Consider the following 22,230-nt stretch of genomic DNA (forward strand, 5'->3'; position numbering starts at 1 on the left):
ATTTGTGCCTTTTACGTGTCCCTGGCACCGAGATCATGATCACTCCGGTATATCCAGATCCATAGTGGTCCGGTATCGGTAAGACACATAACCTTGTCTATATATCGAGATCCTGCCGAGATTATGACACATACGAGGATGGAAACTATCAATATCCTGAAATGCTGCACCTCTTGTTGATTGAGAGCGTACCGGGATGGGGGGAAGTAAAGAGGAGAGTACAGCTGGTGAAAGATATCAGTATCTTGGACTGGAGGAAGGCAAAGCCAAGATGGGAGTTGGTCAGTCTCGCATGAAATATTCGGGCTTCAAAAGCGGCCGATGGCATATTGTTGTCTTCCCACTACCATCTCGATTGTCACCACCTCTTACGGTAGTGGCCGTGGGCAGACACGATGCATCTTTTTAGCTTCTGGATTCACAATTTTGTCCGGGGATGGGCTGACGGCTCTTCGCGATCGGCTTTCGGGCCGAAAGCAGACCAACTATGCGTTTATCGGGGTTTGGAAGCAACCTACACTAAGTCAAACATAGTTTTGAGTACTTTATCATCCCAAGCTTCGCCATCCATGATTCCCTTCATCTCGGCCATCCCAATCACTTGGTAGCCGTCACCCACTCCACGGAGTACCATGGGCACCCGCAGACCAGAGATCAATACTATCAGATCACCAGCCTGTACAGGACCTGGAGTGATCCCCTCATATCCCTTCTCATTTGTTAGGAAGCTGAATTTCCATTCGGACTCCACCGCCCAGGTTTCAGTCACCATATCCACAAGTAGTCCTGCGGTTCGCAGTATCCCGACCAAATATGTGAAATTAGGCGCTGAATTTCCGGCAGCCTTGAAATGCTGCACTTCCCATCTGTGATATGCTCTGCTCAAATCAGGCACCCACGTAGGTGTTCCTGGATACGAGGGCAACGAAGCCTCGACTAGTATATCCAGATTGTTCTGCCACTCGACGATGCGTCGTGTAAAACGAAAATAGACGTCAGCAACGGTGCTGTGTTCATATTCTGGGTCGTCTAAGGGGATACCGAGAGCTTGGAATGCGCCATGCAATGCAAAAACCTTGTCTCGCAAGTCGGTCGCCCCACGGAGGCGGACAAGGTTGATGTTATTGATCAGAGCCTTTCGAAGCAGCTGTTGCCTACCCTCGGCAAATCCTTCGGGTGGGTTGAGGAACGTCAATACAAAAAGGAGCGAGAACATGAGAATGACGAGTATCCATGCATCCCAATCACTGTTTTCCAGCCTCCAGTGATCCCTGTCGAATCTGTATATCGCCATACTAACAACGAGTACTAGCAATGTACGCACGCAAAACTCCTTAAGCACACGAAGTCTTCGAAGCGTCTCTTTCTTCGAGCCCGACGAAAATAGGGTCAGTGCCATCTCGTAGAACCGAGCGTCGCTATCGTCCCAGCTCTTTTGTAAAAGGCAGAGCCAGAGGATTTCGATGCACTGCGCTGCGTTGCGCGCAGAACGGGCCATGTCGGTGGTTTCGTGTTCAAAGGCAATGTCGAAGCCGCCCATCAAGTTTCCCCACAGTATTGTCTTTTCGCCGCACATTACGAGAGGAGCGGAGGCCAGGGCAACTTCTTGGATCGTCCAGGTCCGGGTGAACCAGCCTCTATTAAACAAGTCCTGCATCGATTCTGACCTATAATGCATCTCGTGCCCAGTAAACCACCGTGAGCAAAAACGAAGAGCATCTGAGGCAGGTCAGAATCTACTTCTCAAAGACTCTGATTTGCATATTAACTTACAGCCTGTACCGCGTTCTCTGAACCAGGTAGCGACTCGACGCCGCTCTTTTGCTCTAAACAGGTTTGGTCTGTAGTTGAACTTTGCTACGGGCCAGCTGAAAGACATGCGGGACACATGCTGGCACCAGTCGAGCGCGTAGTCGGACTCTGGCGTACTCTCTCCGAGCCACACAATGACCCTGTCGGCTTTCGAATAGATATCGGCCATCATAGCGACCTGGTGGCTCTTGTCCTTTTCATCTTCCTGATCAATGCAAATGGCGTCGATCCACAATATCCGTTTTCGAGCGCGGTGTCTCAATTTTAGAAGGGCTTCGTAGCAGTTTTTGGTCACTTGAATGCTTCCATTTCCAACGCCTATGGAGATTTTGGGTTCTGGCGCTCCCCACTCATATGACAGCGCATCGTAGGCCGTAGGATTCTGTAGTGATGTCTCGTGAAGCGAGCCTGATATGTTGCTGGCGGGTTCGCTCGCGGGATTAAGATGAAATATTCTGATGCTCTTTCCATGTAACTTTGTGTATGGAGACGTCATGGTATATAATTTTCGTTGATTCGTACAAGCATTGCCATTTCACCCTGAGTCGACTTTGTTCTTTCATAACCCACGAGAAGTCTTGGCCGGAAGCCCAAGACAGAAAGCCCTCTGTTCTATGAAACTTTCATTCCAAGCTACCCCTCCTGACACCATCGCTTGGCCAATCATGTGCGTTCGCTCCGTTCTGTCAGCCTATTTGCGGCGCGATCTCGACCAGGCCATGGAGGAGCTGAAGGCAGAATTGACGCAGAGGTAGCGTTTCAGCCTGAGGCTGAGATAATGCAAGAATCTTGAGTGGTGTGATGATGGAGCAATGGAGCAATGGAGTATGATGATCATGTGGCTTAGGCTCAGCCCCTCTTGAAGTCTTGGAATGCTAGTGGATAGAGATGCGATAAGAAGTAGGGTATTTTTCGGCTCTTCTCTTAGTGAGTATCTGCTATTGCCTACAATCCAGTATTTATCTTAATCATCGATATCTCATAGGATCTATTCGCAAGCGGAAGAGGTCCTAGAAGAGGGTGTACAGGTCAGACACAGCGGGCATGGCAGGCTTCGGCATGCCAGAGATTAGCCTTGCACTGCCACAATACACGCCTTGCGTCTTCGGCTCTGCTGCTCAGCCGTGCTCCTGCCTTGTGCTGTCAACCTCATAGCTTATTCTTCAACAAACACTCCAACAAACACAAGTAACGCTTATCTCTACCAGTTGAATGCTTAGTGTACGTCCACTTCGTACTGTCCTCATCGAAGTCTGCAGCACTGTACTTAGAGTCAGGTAGGCTGCCGTCAAGCCTCTTAGCCTTGTTCTTTCTAGCTAATAACAAAGTAGTTCAGTGTACGGCACAGACTAGCATGTTCGTCTACGAACCGATCGATCTCGACCGACCCGCATTTCGAGTTCTGCATTTACTAAGTGGCAAATGGTCGACCATCGAGTGTACCATGTATCAGGCCAATCTTGATGGTGCAGACACTATTCCGTACGAAGCATTATCGTATACCTGGGGTGGCACGGACAAGAATTTCACTGTGACTGTCAATGGAGAATACCTTGATGTTACTAAAAACCTATACCTAGCCCTCCAACATCTTCGCTCGGATAGTATAGATAGGGTACTCTGGATCGACGCTATCTGCATCGATCAAAGCAATGAGATAGAGCGAGGACATCAAGTTCAACAGATGTGTAAGATCTATTCGCAAGCGGAAGAGGTGGTTGTCTGGTTAGGTCAAGCGACGAGAGAGACTGGCGACCTTATGGGTTCTCTCCAGCGACTGGAAGAACTCAGTTCACCGTATGCGTATGGGCACAGCCATTGGAACCTGCCACAGTGGACTGAATCCTGGTTATCAGTCCCTAAGAATTCAGATCTTAAGCTGCGCAAAGGCTTAAATCAGCTCTTGAGTAGACCATGGTTCAAAAGAGTCTGGATCTTGCAGGAGGTTGCCAACGCGAGGAAAGCAAGTATCTTGTGCGGCACTAAGTCTGTTCGGGCACATACCTTTGCTCTAGCTCCGTTGCTGATGGGCATAAAGCCAGACCGCCATTGTCAAGCGGTCTTAGACATCATGCCTGGTCGCCTGCGGGAGGACACATGGTGGACCGAGAACAGAGACCTGTACAATCTTTTGCTGAAATTCAGCGAAAGCGAAGCGAGCGACCCACGAGATAAAGTCTACGCCTTACTTGGATTATGTTCAGACGCTTGGGACACCAATAGCCTACGTCCAGATTATAAGAAAGGCGTCCAGAAGGTCATCCACGACACGTCTTCGTTCTTATTCGGACCGTCAAATGTTTCGTACGAGACAATGGCAGATTTCTTACTGAATCTGACTTCTCGGAGTGTTGCATCCTTCGTAGATCTTGCAAAGATGTCAGACGTGAGCGAAGTAGACCATTTCCTAAAGCGAAGGGGACTCGAAGTACCACTATCAGAGGATATGATCAGAGCCGCCGCCGCAAATGAGAGAAATGGGCGGGAGATCATGATCCTTCTTCTTCAGGAGCGTGGAGAGGAATTCATTCTTACAAAGGGAGTTATTGAAGCCGCCGCAGGAAACGAGGGAAACTGGCAGGATGTTATGACCCTTCTTCTTGGGGAACATGGGAGAAAATCCATGGTTACATCGAGTGTGATCGAAGTAGCCGCAAAGAATGAGAAGAATGGGCTGGAAATTATTGAATTTTTTCATGAGGAACGTGAACATAAATGGTGGATTACAGATGGGGTGGTCGAAGCCGCTGCTGCAAATGAGAATTATGGGATGGAGATCATGAACATTCTTCATCGGCAACATGAAAAAGAATTCAGGATTACAAAGAGAGTGATTGAAGCCGCCAGAGAAAACACGAGAAGTGGAGGGGACATCATGAACTTCCTCTTTCGGGAGTGCAGAGATGGACTCGAATCAATAATCGTCAATGAGTTTGGGGAAGCCTTGGAACACGACGAAGGGGTACGAGGACTTCTTCACGGGTACACCAGCTTTTGGAGGTTGAACCGTACATTGCGCAAAATCGTACACAAGGCGTCTCTACAGCAAATTCGCATGGCGATAAAGATGCTGCTGTACCCACTCGCCAACGTCAACGTGGAGGGGGGAATGCACCGCACCGCACCCAAGGCGGCTCCAGCTAAACGTCATGAGGCAGTATTGAGGCTGCTACTAGAGCCAAGCGCCCCCTTCATCGCGCATCGCTCATCGGATCCATTCTCCAGTATATGATTGTAGCGCAGGCTGCATATCAGAAGTACATGACGAAACAGGCTTAGCTTCAGGCAACAGGACCCATGCGGTTGGCCTTATTATTCCATCTCGCCGCACTACATGAACGCGCAACCATCTCCTTGATTCTTCGAGACATCTTGATTCTCCTTGAAGTTTTCTTACTCGATACACAAGGACATATAGCACGGACCAGAATGCAGGAAGTAGGCCGATGCGGAAACTGTGACGGTTGTACTCGTGCAGAAGAGCAAGCACGACTGAGAGCCGCCCAAGAAGTCGCACGTGAACTTGAGGCACTCAAGACCGAGGAAGCTTCCCATCTCTGCACGGCCGAATCTATCCATCCAGCATGTCCGCTCAAAAAATCAAATCACGAGCCGCTTGCTTGGTCAATCGAATCCGCAGATGTCTTGGACCAGAGCAACAGCCCATTATTCACGCTTCTCCCTCGCGAGATCAGAGACATGATTTACAACTACGCCCTCACAGACACGACATCCTACCCCGTGGATCGCGATCGACCCGAAAATTCCAATCCCTTTGCGCGATTCGACCGCGTCTCAGGGTACTCTCAAAGCCGTGCTGGCATTGATTTGTACGCTTCGGATATCGCTACCCCCCTGCTTTACACATGCAAGGCAATTTACCTAGAGACGTACGCCACGCCTCTACGCATCAACCCTTACATCACAGGAGAGCTATCCGTCCAGAGGCAAAAGCGTAACCTGTCAACCTGGCAGTTGGCGCAAATACGTAGCTTGGACATTACGCTCCCGCAGCACGGATTGGAAAATGGGGCCTTGAGGAATTACCTGAATGAGTATTGGAACGCGACTTCAAGGTACCAGGGGCGTTGTTATATCGTACCGTCAAGAGTTATACGCCCATCGGACAGAAAGCGATGCGAAAATCTGGAGTATGCCAACAATAACAATAGTATCTTGGTACCTGTAGCGGGCGGCGGCGGCAGTTTGACAAAGAAGAAAAAGAAGAAGAAAGATTTTAACCGCCTTGTCGACGTTCTAGACAGCACTTCCATCATCATCCCCCAGGATTCCATCTACCCATGTGCTCGTACTCTCAAGGTAGCGCTCGCTCAACCTATACGACATATCACACTACGCCTAACGCACAGCGACTGGTGGACATGGGGCAACCCACCTACTACTACTACTACTGATGACAATTCAACCACCAGACACCTCCATCTCGACCCAACATTTGGTTCCCACCCAGACGGCCGGCCTTCAAACACAAACATGCGCCTCCGTGCCTCTGAGCGTCTGCGCAATCGGCACCCCCGTCTCGACCCACAGTCTTGGGGCTCGCATATCAAGCGAGCACTCCCGGGTCTCGAGACGTTGGATTTGGTGCTGGAGACGTGGAAAGTCAAGGAGGAGCAACTCGAGTGTGTGGTGCAGTGTGCGCAGACGTGGAGGTTTTGTGAAGAAGAGGGAGATGGGAAAGAGAAGGAGAAGTGGGCGTTGGTTTGGGATGGTGAGGTGGTGGAGAAACGATGGAGTAGGGGGTTGCGAGGGTTGAGATTGCCAAAGGATGCGAGCTGGGCTGATCGATGTAATGATTTTGAAGTGAGGGTTGTGCGGTATGTGAAGAAGGTAGTGGAGGGGCAAGTTTAGCAATATCTTCCCTCATTCCCCATCTCTCACAACTTTCATTGCCAGACCAAAGAGTCATCTATAAATGGGCATTATTTCTTTTAGCTGCCTACTGGTATCTAACACAAACGCATCCATGCGCGTCCATCTTCTAACCGAATAATTACCACCCCTCATCCATCTCGTCATCACATTGATTCGTCCCCTACAAGCGTCTCATCATCCTCGCACCCAAAACTCCAATCCTCTTCACTATCATAGGCATCCTCTATCCCATCAAGACCGAAACCAACATCTTCCTCCGCCATACGTATTCGCTCACCCTCTTCATAACGCTCAATCGCTTCTATTTCATTCTGCGTCAAAACAATTGGTTCAGGTACCGACAAGGGCGTTGGAGGGAGTAAGAAAATCCGGGGGAAAACACGCTATGATCCGCCGTTGAGAAGATGTTCAATGGCACCTTGGACGTTGCCGCCACTTCGTCGCAACGCAGCGACATTCCGGTCAAATTCGTAGAAGCCCATTTCGTTAAGCTGCCTGAGTTGGGTCTCGTAGACTTCTTCGGGCGGCCGGTTGTCTGCTGGTGCTGCGGGCGCACCGAAGCCTCCTCCAAACCCACCACCGGGACCAAAGAGTGCGGCGAAGGGGTTGGCGCCGCCCGGTTGTGCTGCGTCACCTGGAGCTCCTGCACCTTGACCGAAAGCAGCGAATGGGTTTGCTCCTGCACCTCCTGCACCTCCGCCCATCATCTGCATCATGTTGCGCATAGCTTCCGGGTCTTGCATCATCCGTTGAGCTGCCTCGGCGAATGGGTTCGCTTGTCCGCCCTGTGCACCAGCTCCGCCGAATAAGTTGGGAAAGGTGCCTGAAGCATCTTGTGTGTTTGGTGCCGCACCAGTGTTGGCGCCTTGTTGCTGAGGAGCGAAAGGATTCTGGCCTCCCGCAAACAGACTGGCGAATGGATTTGCTCCAGCTCCTCCAGCTCCGGCTCCACCAAATGCAGTGAAGGGGTCTGTGGATCCAGTTGTGTTGGGCTGGTTTGGCGTCGCGGTCGTGCCTTCACCTGTTGCGGTTGAACCTGGTTGTGTTGTGTTGTCTGTAGCTCCTGGGGCTGGGAAACTGGGGCCGCTGTTGCCCATATTCCGCTGCATCTGCAGTTGCATACGCATCATCTCTGGGCTGAACATCATGCGGCGCATCTCTGGGTTTCGGAGGACTTGCTGGAGCATCGGGTTGTCGCGAATCTACTCAAGTTAGACCAAAGCAAGATAGAGTAAGGAGGGTAGAGTAAGGGCCTGCACTCACCATAGGACTCTGCAACATCATATCCACCACCGCTGGGTTGTTCATAGCTTCGTTGAGTTGCGACAAAAACATGGGGTTCTCCATCTGTTCTAGCATGGCCTCGGGGTTTGTAGGGGGTCCGCCCATCTACGAACATGTTAGCATGTCCCTGTTGAATAGCGAGCTGGACTGTACTTACGCCACCATCTGGCCCGAAAGTGTCCATTCCTGGTAGGCCGTGGAAGCCAGCATAGCGCGCACCTGTCAGACCAGCGAGCGGGTTGTTGCCTGTTCCGGCAGCAATGTTGGTCGGCACCTGTGGCGTCTGGGTGTTGCCCCCACTGGCTGTACTTGATGTGCCTTGGTTGGCGGGGTTCTGTCTTGCGTTGCTGGCGGCGCCCTTGACAAGGTGGACTGTGTGGCCGTCCTTGATCTTGACGCTAGCGAGTGTGTCGGGGTCTTTGAGTACGCGACCGGAGTATATCAGGCGCTGGCGTTCGGCGGGAACATCTGCGTATTCCGGCGTTGAGAGCTTGGCCTTGAGGTCGGCAACTGTGGTGGTGTTGGGCAGTGTGAGTACGTGCTTCTGGTCGTTTGCAGCCTTGACATTGAAGGTGATTTGCGTGTCCTCGGTGGTTGTGGCGGCGTCGTCGGCCATGATGGCTGTTTACGAACGTGGGGTAGCAATGGTAGCGATGGGGAAAGTTTGTTGTAGGGGCACCTGGGGAAGTAGAGCTGCCGGTTCTATGACTACGGGCAGCGAAGTGATACGTGTCGTAGAGGCAGAGGCGTGTTGACTGGGAGAGAGAGAGGCGTCGAGGCTGTCATTAGCTTTGGATACGATTGGAAGGCAGTAGAACGTCACAGGTGGACCCGCGCCTTGTACCCTGCCATCGCTAGCGCGTGTCCGTGCATAAGGCACCAGTTCCGCTTACTAAGGTGCGTGAGCCAAGCTCCCGGGTGGGGAAGAGCGACTGGGGAAGCATGCCGAGGTATCTTCGGGGAGAGTAGCTGTCCGCCGTCATGCAAGCTACAACGGCCATGTTGCATACCCGAATTAACTTTGGAGCTCCTGACTGAGCGATCGCTGTTCGACCCTACTACCTTAGCATCACAACTTACATCCAAGCCCACCATGAAAGGCATACAGATCAAAGAATACGTCAAGGTACATGTCCCATCTATCCACCTACAAACCGCCCATTGACCCAACCAGGGACCAGAAGACCTCAAAGTCCTCGACCTGCCCACACCCACGCCCAAATCCGACGAGTACCTAATCGCCATCCACGCTTCGGCCACCAATTTCTTCGACCTCCTCCAGATCCGCGGCAAATACCAACACCAACCCGCCTTCCCCTGGGTAGCTGGTTCAGAGTTCTCTGGCGTCGTCCTCAAAGCGCCAACCGCCCTCGCAGGAGGCAAGACACCCAAGTTCAACGAGGGCGACAGGGTGTTTGGCGCTTCACAAGGCGGCTACGCAACACACATTGTCTGCACAGAGGAGCGGCTCAAGGGCGTCCCTGAAGGATGGAGTTATGAGGATGCAGCGGGTGTCTTCGTTACAGCGCCGACGAGCTACGCTGGCTTGGTGGTCAGAGCAGGTATCAAGAAGGGTACGTCACTTCACTCCACTCCCCAGCGCTCCTATCCCGTTCTTCGCAGACAGGAAACTAATATTCTCCCTTCTCTCTGACAGGGGACTGGGTACTCGTCCACGCAGCAGCCGGCGGCGTCGGTCTAGCCGCCGTGCAAATCGCCAAAGCCTTCGGCGCGACCGTCGTCGCCACAGCTGGCACCTCGCACAAACTCGACGTTGCGCGTTCCTTTGGCGCAGATTACGCCGTCTCCTACCGCGACAAGGACTGGCCCGAGCAAGTCAAGAAGCTCACCCCAAAGGGCCGTGGCGTGGATATTGTATACGACCCTGTCGGCCTGATCGCTCAGTCCATGAAGTGCACAGCCTGGAACGGTAGACTGCTGGTCATTGGTTTTGCAGCGGGTGACATTGAGAAGATGGCTACCAACCGCATTTTGCTCAAGAACGTTAGCGTTGTCGGCCTGCATTGGGGTGCCTATGCGATAAATGAGCCGGAAATGCAGGACAAGGTATGGGACGGCATCTTCCAGCTTGTCAAGGAAGGAAAGTACAGAGGTACTGCTTTTACCGATACCGAATATGTAGGACTAGAGAGTGTGCCTGCCGCGCTCAAGGCGCTGGGTGGACGTGATAGTTGGGGCAAGGTCGTTGTCAAGGTACCGCAAGAGGGAGGGAGTAAGCTGTAGGCTCTAAGACACTCCGCCAAGCGACGATACGAATGAAATACTTGGACTGAAACATGTTGAGCTGGTCACCCATACTGTCGTTTGGTCACATTTCACATGCAGTCTTGTGACAAGTAATCGTACTGCTATTCAAAGCTCTCATTCCAAGCTACGTAGGTATACAAAACGGACCAGTGACCCCTTTGTCTTCAGTGATATGCATTTTTCAAAAGCCGAATCAGGCCAATTATAATCGTAGATAAAGTAGCGGAAAAAGGTTTCAACGCCTGGCCAACCTCCGCGGTAGCCTTTATTTCCTCTCTTCATTCATTCTGTCCCCACCAAGAAAAAAGACAAACGATGAAAAGGGACAAAACGCCATAACCATGCAAAGCAAACTGTGAGCATCTAGGCTGACTGACTATCACCAAGGGGTTTCTTCCCTGAGGCTGTATTTCGAGTACCACCGACAAAGGCGGGAACTGTTCTATCTGCGCGAGACGACTAGTCACGCACGCTCAATCCGGAGCGATCGGTAAACATGCGGGTAGCAATGTTCATAGCGAGGAGTTCCTGGAAGAGGAGTTTGGCAGCGTAGGGGATGTGGATCTGGGAGATGCGCGTCTTGTTGTGGCAAGGGCGGCATTCGTAGAGACCCTTCTTGAGTTGTCTGGATTGCTCAGTTAGCAAGCTATCATGAGAAAATAAAGGAGTAGAGAGAACTTACGCAATAGGACTCATCAAACCGCAGATATCACACACGTGCACCGTGTACGCATCCGAAACGGTAAAGAGACGTTCCTTCAAAAAGGCGGCGGCACCGTGAGCAATCATACAATCACGTTCCATCTCTCCGAAACGCAGACCACCGTCCCTAGCACGACCCTCGACAGGCTGGCGAGTAAGAATTTGCAGCGGACCACGAGCACGAGCGTGAATCTTGTCGTCGACCATATGCCTTAGACGTTGGTAGTATGTAGGTCCCAAGAAGATTTGTGTTCGCATCTTCTTTCCCGTGTGGCCATTGTACATGATCTCGAAACCACGCTTTTGGTAGCCGGCATCCTCAAGCAGACCGGACACTTGGTCGACGGTGATATCGGTGAAGGGTGTGGCGTCACCCTCTTGTCCCGTAATGGCACCGACCTTGGAGAGCAGACACTCGATCAAATGGGCAATTGTCATACGAGACGGAATGGCGTGGGGGTTGATGATCAGATCCGGTGTGAGTCCCTCCCTGGAGAATGGCATATCTTCCTGGCGGTAGGTGATACCAATGGTTCCCTTTTGACCGTGACGAGAAGCAAACTTGTCACCAATCTGCGGGACCTTGGTCGTTCGCGTACGAACCTTGACGAATCGGAGGCCTTCGGTGTTGGTGGTGAAGAGTACCTGATCGACGATACCGTTCTCGGTACTTCGGAGTGGCGTTGAAACATCGCGCTTGGTGTGGAGAGTAGTTTTCTGACCAAGCTCCTGTGCATCGGTTGCGATGGGCGCTGTCTTTCCAATGATGATATCATCACCAGAGACACGCACACCAGGCGCAACAACACCGTCATCATCAAGCTTGTCGTATGTTCCACCCTTAAGACGGAGGGTATCGGCACGGGTAGGCTTCTCGAATTGCTCGAGAACGTTGACACCAATACGCTTCTCCTGTTCAGTGTATGCACGGTAGAACAAACTCCTGAACAGTCCACGATCGATACTGCTCTGGTTCATAATGACGGAATCTTCCTGGTTATAACCACCGTATGTAGCAATGGCGACAATAGCGTTCTGACCAGCGGGTAGCTCACGGAACTTGAGGTACTCCATCGATCGAGTAGTTGCCAATGGCTTCTGGGGGTAGTACAGGACGTTCATCATGGTTTCCATGCGTAGCGCAAAGTTGGTGAGCGCAACACCCATAGCTTGCTTACCCATAGCAGATTGGTAAGTGTTACGGGGCGATTGGTTGTGATCGGGGAAGGGAATGATACTGGCACAGATACCGAGAATCATAGCCGGATGAATCTCGCAATGAGTATAGGCATGGATGCGGGGGTCTGGTAGTGGCTTGAGGCGTCGGAGACGGTGCTCACCCTCGGTGGATCGCTCCGCCGCCGGCAAACCCAATTTCATCTCTCGCCACTCCTCCAGATCCTCAGGGGAGAACGTTATCATGGCGGTCTCCTCCTCTTCAGCGTCTAGGTACTCCACAACACCGTCTTGAATAAGACCTCTCCAGCCGTAGGTAGCTGATTCGACCTCATCCTGGCTCCAACCCTGTCGTGTGCTTGTCTCTTGTTGTTCCTGCTTGAGCTTGTTACTGATCTCCTTGGTGAAGATGAGGTGGTTGCGGTTTGGCTTCCGAATGTCGTTCTCAACAACGAACAGTGGTCTCATGACACGGCCAGCATCTGTGAAGATCTTGAACTCTCGGTCACGAATGTCACGAATCAGACTCATCTCATAGGATAGAGTTCCGTTTCGTCGCAGCTCCTGCACAACTGTGACAAGTTGTTGAGCGTTGGAATGGACACCAACCCAGACACCGTTGACAAAGACCTTGGTGGCATCGGGGTTCTGGTTCTGATCATACTCTTCTAGGAGTTGCATGTTTCGTTGTGTCATGAAGTCGATGATGGGAGAAGCGTCACTACCGACACTAACATAGCACATCAAAGACAGGTTCTTAACCAGACCACAAGCCTGTCCTTCAGGAGTCTCGGCAGGGCAGACAAGACCCCAATGAGAGTTGTGGAGTTGTCGCGGCTTGGCCAGCTTTCCATCACGACCAACAGGGGTATTCGTTCGACGCAAATGTGACAGTGTGGAGGCGTAAGTGTATCGGTTCAACACCTGGGAGACACCGGCTTTCGCGGAAGCGGCCTTCTTCTGGTCACCCCAGTTTCCTGTTGCCAGGGAGTATTTCAGGCCGTTTGTGATGATGCTGGCCTTGACAGCCATCTGAACGTTGAAATCCTGGTTGTTCTCAACACATCGCTGGAGGTACTTGTACACATCCTTGGTGAGCTTCAGGAAGAGGATACGGAACAAGTTGGCGACCAAGGGTCCTGCAAGATCCAGACGCTTCTTACCGAAGTGATCACGATCGTCCTCGTCGCGACGACCCAACACACACTGCAAAAGGCGGTGAATCATGTAACCGAAGAAGTAGGCCTTGCGTGTGTCCTGGCCCTCCTTCTGAGAGATATGCGGCAAGAACTCTCGCTGCATAATGTCCCTTGCGAACTTGAGACGCCTGTCCTTGGTACCAGAGTTGGCACCACGCTTGGCGATGAAGTCCAGAGCAGTCTCCCGATCTTGAACAACTGAACCCTCCTCGATACTGGGCTTCAGCAGCTCCAGCATTTGTGTGTCGGTGCGGTCGTAAACGATGTGGCTCAGAATCTCCTCGTCTGAAACGATACCAAGCGCGCGGAAGACGATGGCCATGGGCACATCCGCCTTGATGTATGGGAGGGTAGCGTATGCGAAGGGACCGGGGATACGCTTGCCGGGACCAGCGAGCGAGTTCTCTGCCCACTTGATGTTGAAGGACGAGATCAACCGGGTGCCCTTTTCGACAGCACTTCGAATTTCGGCTATCCATGGAATGGGACCCTGCTTCTTTCTGAAGACTTGTACAATGTTCGCGGCACTGCGCTCCTGGGCGATGAGCACCTTTTCACTACCGTTGATGACGAAGTATCCACCCTGATCGTAAGGACACTCGTTTAGAGAGAACAAGTCTGCATCTGACTGAGCACGCAAGTGGCAGAGCTCTGACCGCAACATGACGGGCAGCTTTCCGATGAACACCCTCGCCGCCGCGCCATCATCCATGGGCATGTCCTCACGCTCCCACCGAATCTGCGATGGCCCGCCTGTGTAACCTCCCTCCATCTCCTCGTCGTCGCCCTCCTCTGGCTCGCGCCCTTCACGGGCGACCATGATTCGGTTTTCAATGTCCGCCAACATGGCACCGGAGTAGGTAAGGTTTCGTAGACGCGCCTCGTGAGGATACAGTTGCACCGTGGTACCGTCGCCTTCCGTGTGTGTTGGTCGCGCAAGGTAAACGCGCCCGAATTTGATTTCATAGCGGCGCTTGATAATCGGATTCTCCTCCTCATCGGGGTTGTAAGGAGTGTTCTGCTCGAGGATGACGCTGCCGTTTTCTTTTACAATATCCTGGATTGTATTGCGCGTAAATTCATCGTAAGAGTCGAGCTGCTGCGAGACCAGACCCTTTGTGTCGAAGAAAGAGCTGATGACCGCCCAGCAGTCTTCGGGCAAGACGCGGTTCTCCTCATCCTCGTACTCGTCGTCCATGGGGTCATCGTACTCGTACTGGTCCGCCATGGTCGCGACTGAATGTATTAGGCGCGGGGGAGTGAAGGGTGGTGGGTGAAGGCGGACGTGTAGAGTCCTTGCTGAACTTCATGCGACGGCGGCGACTGCCTCCCGAAGGTCGTTCCGAGCTAACGTTGCCGGTCTTAGCGCCGCCACATATCACGTGATGTGGCTAGTGAAGCTCCACTCTGGATGATCAATTACAAAGCATCCTCACCGTCTTCTTATGGTCGCACTCGTCTTACGATGAATCAACGGCAGTCACGTTAAGTTGAACCTTGGGTGAGTAGTTTATGTGCTGGCGCTGATTTGACGGCGGCGTCTGCAGTGGTAGTGTCTATATTCAACCATGGTAGCAGCGAAGCATCCTCATCTATTGGGTATAATGAAATATCCTCATCCATTTCATACTATTAAAATGACTCTGGTTCCACAGCATCTGCATTGCAGTATTCCATAAAGTCCTTTGCAGCCACATTCCGTGCGTGGATCCCCTATATGCAAAAAGTACACCGCCTCTTCCAGCGCTACAAGCCGCCAGTCGCTTCTCTGGGTTCCACTAAGACTCAAATTGTCCTTAGATACAGAGAAGGTATCTAAAGAGTCCTCAGATGAGAGCTGCGTCATCAGAACATCCATCTTTAATGCCATGAGCATCCGTTACTATCGTCCCAACACAGCCTTACTAGCCACTTTCGAACTCGCAATTAAACCCCCGTTCTACCTCCAATACTTCAATCTCCAGGACCGTCTCTGCCCCAAGGAAAGCTCGTTCCACCACATTCGGCAGCGCATACTTCTGCATCGGCCAGCCACCAGCCTTCACTACGGATTCGCAAGCTGCAATATGAGCGCAAAGAATCTCGCTCAGTCGAACCTTCCGTAAGCTTTGCATCTGAAGCAGGGCGAGTATCCAGGCTGATCTCCGCATCATCTCGTGCTCAGGCAATTCTGGGACCCAGGAGAGATATATCTGACCCGTTGCAAATATACCCGAGGGGTATTTGAACCACATCTCCAATTCCCGCAAGTTCGGGGGTAGCAGATGTGTTATATCGCCCCTGTCTTCCCACTTCGCACGTTCATAGTGTCCTTTCAAACTACAGCACGATACTGCCTCGAATAGTGCTAGGGCAGGTATACGCAGGATCTTCAAAGCAGGGAAGGTACTAAAATCTACGCTCATCCAACTTGTGTTATTAGGTCCACCATATGTTGCATCGGGCAAAATAGTAAGTTCCCTTAGCGTGTGTCGGGTTGGAGAAAGACCTCGAATGCACTTATCAAAAGGGTTACCACCGAGCTCGTCGGTCTTGGGCCACACGAACCGTAGTTTCTCCAGTTTGTGAGCACCGCCGAATACCCGGGCGGACCAAAACGATATTTTCTGCGCGTAGTCGATGGCTGTCAAATTCCTAAGATCTACGCTGCGTATCTGTCTGCCTGGCTCCCTGGAAAATCTTGGAACTTGCTGATGTGGGATATTTTCTCGTACGTGTAGCGTCGTGGCTGATGTGCGAGCGAATAGCATCCTAGCCTCGAATAAGTGGCGTGTAGGACAGTCGATTTTGATTTGTATGACGTTTGCTTGGTTTTGCAACCTGGAGACAGGGTCAGTCTTTGGTCTGAAGCATGTCATGGATCAGCAAAATTACATAGGAACAATTCCTTTTTCTATCAGCGAGTACGTTTGATACTTGTCCGGCTGATCCACGATAAAAATAGTCAAGCGCTGTATGCTCTGTACTTTGGCAAGAATAGCGTGGATCGAGTCTCGCTCGAATACGAGGTCTTCTCTGAGACGACAATTAATTTGTAGAGTCTCCACCAAATCCACAAGGTGCGAGGCGGCTGTGAGCGCCCCTAGTAGCATTGAACAACGCCCCGTAGACTGTGCGCTGTGTTGCGCAGGTATCTGGATGTCGCGAAATAGGAGTCGCTGGCCCGAGGCTTTGAAGCTACAATGTGTCTTGCATAAAGCAAACCAGTCGCCCTTGTCGATAAGGTAGGAGAAGATTTTGTCAAGTATCTCGTTGGCGAAGGCCGTGATCTTTGGTTGAGACATTTGGACGTGATATTGAATGTTCCGGTAGAGTTTGGATCTTGAACAGGCGATTCGAGCGAGTGTGTAAATAAGTATGCACGGAGAGCAACTTGGCAAGGCAGAAATGGGTGACTGAAGTGCATAGTAGAAGGTAAATTAGAATGTGGCGACCACCACGTCGCAGTCCCGTAAGTCATAGCTTGGAGAATGTCGTGCACTGCCTTTTCATTCAGGTAATCCACATGTCCTTGCGATCTCCCTTCCTCTTGTCCCAAAGTTCCCCCTTCATAATGCCATGGACATAAGCGTCGCCAATGAATTCCCAGGTAATATCCGCACCTTCACCCTTCTTACGCAGTATCAGTGGTGTCGTAACACCCCCAACCAGCACCACATGATCGTCAAGCCGACATATACTCGGCACCAGCGCATTATATCTCGTCTCGGATTCTTCAACGTTAACCATCAAGGCACCCTTCCGATTCATCATATGTCCTACCATCATCCTGAATTCCATTTCAGGATTTACCCAGCCAAAGCGACGAAGTATACGCTCAACTAAGACTACCATAATATAGCAGACCAAAAAGCCGTGAACACGACACGTACGAAAGAGACGCAGGATTCTCTCGCGTTTTTCGAATGCTCTCCAAGCGCTGAGTTTGCTTTCTGGAGTATATACCGTTGTGCCAGCCATAAACGTCTCGTACATGGCCTGGGTTGCACTCTCGCCCGTTGCAGAGTATGTTTTTGTGGCGCTTTTTGGACGGAGCAGAGCCTCCCATTCGTGAATCTGGTCCATGGTGAATTGCAGGTCTTTTGCTTGGTCAAGCAGAGTTTGGCGACGTGAAACTTCCCCAATTACCCAAGGGCGTGGTGTAAGCTGTGTAACTTTCGCAACTGTGACACCATACAGTCTGAGCATCTTGGGCAGCAACGACTGCTCCAAATCTTTTATCCGAACTGACAGCGAATCGTACGCCTCGACATCGAAGCCGGGTTCGAAAATAGAGACCTTCGAGGCATGGTAGTTTACCATTCCGCTGGTCACACTGGCAGGCAGCTCGAACAAAAGCAGCGACAATGGCGTTACTTCCGTCCAGCGCCAGTCTGGCACCCAGGATGGAAGTGAACACTGTTCGAATTTTGAATGGCTTTCTTCATGGGAGGTGGTGATAAGACGAGGCACGTGAAGAACCGCTACTTGTGACTTGTGAAGCGCGCGCGCAGCCAAACGAGTGTACACCACTTCCGTAGTCATGTCTTCTCTGTAGTCTGGCTCAATATCCAGCTCTTTCAGTGACTTGTTACATCTCATCCCGTAAAAAGCATACACTTTATCCCTGGGGTCGCTAGACAAACAGAATCGATGTCTCAGCAGGATGACAGGCCAATCGAGGTCGGTGCCGGCCACCCATTCCATCTCACTAAACTTCATGAACGTGATGGTATGTGTCTTGTTCCTCGCATAAAATTCCCACAGCCATGGCTTAGTCATGAGAAACAGGTATGCAACTATCAACGATTGGAAGGTTATCATAGCGCTTCCACACATAAACGCCGGTTTTCTGGAAACAATAACCTCCTGCATGATCCAAGCCCGCTCGAAGTAAGGCCGGTCTAAAAGGTTTAGCAACGTTTCAAGTGCTGGATCGCCCACCTTGACCTGGACACGTGGATCTTCCTCTTTCTCTTCCTCTGCTGTGAGAACGTATTGTTTTTGTGCCGCCATCTCAATTTTGTAGGTTACGTGCAGTCGTGAAGCATAATCAAATGCCGTTGCTATTCCCTCGACTTCTAATCCCAGCCAGCACACAGTAACAGCGGCCTTCATATATACCTCTCGCATTTTCGGTACGTTTGCAGTCTTCTCGTCATTGTCCATCTGATTCAAGCAAATGCTATCGATCCACAAAGTGCGTGGTCTTACATAACGCCACCCACGTACCTGATAGAGAAACGGTATTAACGTGGCAGGTATCTCGAGAGTGTTGTCGTTCTCCAGGTCTCGAGGAGGGGCCGCGTTCGTAATGTGTATGGCACCTTTGTGTGTTGGTGGTCCCCAGCAGTATGAGACCGCCCAGAACGCCGGAGCTTTCGATAATAATGTCGAGTATAGTCGACCGGTAATAGGACCACTCGGTGGACCGTTGTGAACTTCCAGCAAGCGTATATACACATCTTCTGAGTCGCGGAGCATCGGTAGCGGTTGGTATTCATACGGCATACTTCCAAAGTTGCGCGCCGAACGCGGTTGATGACTCTGGCAGTATCGCCCGATATTTGGTGGAAAGCGCGCAAACACCTACTTAGATACCTTTATTGCTTGTTCAACCTCATATATACCTAGGTAACTGTATGCGCATCGATGGCTAAAACGTGTCACACTCGGCATGCTCATGGGTGCACGCAATACGAAATAAGACCAGTCCAGGCATCTCTTAAAAGCGCCACATCTTCAGCTCGCTTGTTTGTGCCGGAGTAGAGAGACACGAGGCTGAATGGAGGTGCGCCTCTGCGGCCGAGAATTTAAGCACTGCGCTATGAATGCGACAATATGAGCGAAGGCTCATACTTGATGCTGAAGCTGGTGCCAGAGTACATGATATGGTACAGGGTCTACTTTCATAGAAACCGCCGTGCCTGCCAAGGCTCATCACGTGATGATCACATGCGGGCATTGGCTCCCCAGGCTATCCAGCCTAACAGTATATCCTTAAGCCTGTCTGTTCACTCGTAAGACACGTCACGATTCGGTTCGAGTATACTCAATAACATATTCCATGAGCCCAGGCTAGCCATCTGGCTCTGGAGGCACGCGCAATCCGGACGCGTGTCTGGTAAGACGGGGACTTACCTATGTACACTATGCAAACCCCCAAGACCCCGACATGCACACTAAGAGGTCCGTACCAAGGTATTCAACGTGAGACTGACCTCCGATTTACGAGGTTTGCTACCCCACTATGATGCACGCCGATATAGACCCTAGCTTCCCTACCGTCTCCACCGATCCCTCACCCCTTCACATGCACCGCCTCCTAGCGCCATCATCGCCATCATCACACCAAGAGCTCCTGATCTGCCGCGGGTCAAGTTCAGCAGTTCGTGCAACATGTTACAGCGCGGGCGCCTTGCCCGCTCCAAACTTTGTCGGCCCTTCCAGCTATCGACCCCGCGTCACAAGAGCAAGTCGATGAAAGTTGGTTGGCTAGCTTTGACAACTCTACGCTTGGCTCGGAAACTGACCATTCTGAGAGGTTCGCAGCATCTAGGGTGGCCAGACCAAGCCCACATTGGCTGTATCGAGCTGCAGACGCCAGCCTTGGGCTTCATCTGATGAACAAGTAGCTACTTTTAAGGGTGACTCCTCTTCCTTTGTCGTCAGATCCGCCTTCCTCCGGGCTGCGCGCTCAGGCGTGAACACAACACCTTGATCAAACCACTCCATAATCCCCGAGCCATACATTCCGTTGCCTCTGGGTCACCACATGCGCGCAGTTGGTGATCGCGCCACCCGTGATATGCACGCAGCTCCATCGGTTCACATCGGAGAGCCAACCTGCTGTACATACGCAACATCTCGAATCACTCTTAACCCTTAGTCCCATCTTCCTCTCTTAGGGGCCACATTATCCAGTTCTTATTATTATGTCGAGCAACAATACCGAGGAAGAGGCGCCCACGGGAGCCAAAAGCGGTACTATTGTTGTCGCTATCGTCGTACCCTCAGTCTTGATCATCCTACTTCTTGGACTGATCATCATGTCAGTAGCCACACTAGTAGGATATAGAGCTTTAAGCATGTCTAAGCTGACGATAGGAACCGCCGCAGGGGCTCCATTTTCCGACCATGTAGCCGCGCCGAATCTGGTAGCAAAGAGAAGCGCTGGAAAACGCGACAAGACGAGCTAGAAAGCCACATCAAATCTCAGAACTTCTATGATTGGCTCGCAAGTCAGAAAGAGAAGTCCGCTGTTACATCACAACCACACGATCCACTATGGTGAGTATATCGAATGAGCTTTGTCAATTGAGCAGATGGACTAACTTTGGGCAGCGCCATCTGTCTGGACGACTTTTCCGACGATGCGCAGGTTCGGGGCCTTCACTGCTCTCACGCCTTTCACTCACGTTGTCTGGACGAATGGTTCATAAGGTACAACGAATACTGTCCATTGTGTCATCGACCGATAATACCGGGCTCTCGATCGTCGAGGAGAAAAGCTCGTGAGAGACTGGATCCGACCATTCCAGTAGTCTTGATGGTATAGATGCTGAGGTGGACAAGCTAAGATGTGATTACGACTCTGTTTGGTTGTTGAGTTTTCGGACAAACACACACAAGCCTGCATGGACCTGCTTGGCAGCATGCGTCTATCAAGAACAGTCATGCCTGCAGAAGAAGCTCGTTTCGAACTTCGAATTGCTCAATATCCAGCCATGCACAGCTAGAGCTTCGGGGTGGAACCAGGAAGCGTAAGAAGATTCTGGACCCTTCGCCTACACGGGAGCATCCGAGCAGAAGCCACCAACGGCAAACTGCCGGTTCCCCAGGATTGCCTAATTGCTTTTGGGAACTACTACAAGGGTCGATCAAACGGTTCGGGCAAGAACTATAAGGTTGTGGGTCGGCATGGGTCGACTCAAGACATGGAGTGTCTTGGGAGCGTTGAAGAGGATATGATCGAGCGCAAGGATACTGCCACACTGAAGAAAGGGAATCGATCTGCAACAATATGAGGAAGTGGCAAGATGTCAAAGTTCCAGGATAGTGATAGGGTGCATTGCAGTGACATCTAGACGCGGCTCGACACGGCCTGGTTCTGCTGATAGCACTGCATCCAAATATCGAGAAGAAGAAAAATGCTACACAGAAGCCCTGAAGTTTTTCAAAAGCCTCACATATCATCTTTATAGGCCTTGCCAGCAGAGAAGAGAATTGCAGAGTTGTTGTGGTAGTCTTCAAGCATGCTAGGTGCCGCCCAGGTGCTATTCGTGGGGCAACCGAGACCGCTAGCGGGAGCGCCATTGGCTTCCGCTTCGACATCGCATGGTGTCCAGCACTTTCAATCCACCCATGCCACCTGCTATGCTATGATTCTCAGGCACATGGGACAACAGCTCTCCGAAAATGCTGCGAGAAAACCGCTGCTGTGGCTAAAGATCGCGATGAGGCGCAAGGCGCACCGTCGCTAGCATGAATCCGGACACGAAGCGGGGCCCAGGGAAATGTCACGCCACCCTCAGGTGGTCTGATCAGTAACTAATCTAGAACTGCGCGGAGCCTGGCACAGGACAACTTCCGCACAATCGCTGTACCGAAGTCCCGTAACGAGCGACGAACCTTTTCTAGGCTTCTGGCTATCCTTTGCACCTGCCACTCTCGATTTTGCATCTTCGTGAACCCCTGGCCAGTCGGGAGATCATACCTCAGACGAGCGCTACCACGAAACATTGTGGACTTCGCCTGGAGTTACCTGCAACTACTGCCAAGCAGTTACCTTGTGTCTTACTCACCATCTTTATACGACCGCCAATCCCGAGTAAAACCCAGGGAAATTCTCTTCAAGCGCCTGGCTACATCTTCGCTCGTCGACCCATTCTGAGTGCTGACGACTGTCTCTTGA

The 22,230-nt window shown here is 51.5% G+C and overlaps 5 protein-coding genes across 5 annotated transcripts; 1 reads left to right on the top strand and 4 right to left on the bottom strand.

The window, feature by feature from the left end:
• Positions 1-514: 514 nt before the first annotated feature.
• J4E82_006074 (uncharacterized protein) lies at positions 515-2,308 on the bottom strand (the record flags this gene model as incomplete). The annotated part of the gene is made up of 2 exons (XM_051732334.1): positions 515-1,719; positions 1,774-2,308. The coding sequence occupies 2 exons, from the start codon at positions 2,306-2,308 to the stop codon at positions 515-517; spliced, it is 1,740 nt and encodes a 579-aa protein (XP_051587909.1).
• A 4,783-nt stretch (positions 2,309-7,091) lies between these two features.
• Positions 7,092-8,608, bottom strand: J4E82_006075 (uncharacterized protein; the record flags this gene model as incomplete). Its single annotated transcript, XM_051732335.1, has 3 exons — positions 7,092-7,910; positions 7,972-8,097; positions 8,150-8,608. 3 exons carry the CDS (start codon positions 8,606-8,608, stop codon positions 7,092-7,094), a joined length of 1,404 nt encoding a protein of 467 aa, XP_051587910.1.
• A 477-nt stretch (positions 8,609-9,085) lies between these two features.
• J4E82_006076 (uncharacterized protein) lies at positions 9,086-10,236 on the top strand (the record flags this gene model as incomplete). The annotated part of the gene is made up of 3 exons (XM_051732336.1): positions 9,086-9,118; positions 9,167-9,566; positions 9,650-10,236. The coding sequence occupies 3 exons, from the start codon at positions 9,086-9,088 to the stop codon at positions 10,234-10,236; spliced, it is 1,020 nt and encodes a 339-aa protein (XP_051587911.1).
• Positions 10,237-10,719: 483 nt separating this feature from the next.
• On the bottom strand, positions 10,720-14,647 carry RPB2 (DNA-directed RNA polymerase II subunit RPB2; the record flags this gene model as incomplete). Its single annotated transcript, XM_051732337.1, has 3 exons — positions 10,720-10,885; positions 10,943-14,573; positions 14,623-14,647. 3 exons carry the CDS (start codon positions 14,645-14,647, stop codon positions 10,720-10,722), a joined length of 3,822 nt encoding a protein of 1,273 aa, XP_051587912.1.
• A 594-nt stretch (positions 14,648-15,241) lies between these two features.
• Positions 15,242-18,800, bottom strand: J4E82_006078 (uncharacterized protein; the record flags this gene model as incomplete). The annotated part of the gene is made up of 4 exons (XM_051732338.1): positions 15,242-15,617; positions 16,843-17,158; positions 17,210-18,485; positions 18,549-18,800. The coding sequence occupies 4 exons, from the start codon at positions 18,798-18,800 to the stop codon at positions 15,242-15,244; spliced, it is 2,220 nt and encodes a 739-aa protein (XP_051587913.1).
• Between the last annotated feature and the right edge of the window lie 3,430 nt (positions 18,801-22,230).

Source organism: Alternaria postmessia (assembly GCF_024291825.1).
Source record: "Alternaria postmessia strain BMP 2775 chromosome Unknown scaffold_34, whole genome shotgun sequence".
NCBI classification, from domain to species: domain Eukaryota; kingdom Fungi; phylum Ascomycota; class Dothideomycetes; order Pleosporales; family Pleosporaceae; genus Alternaria; species Alternaria postmessia.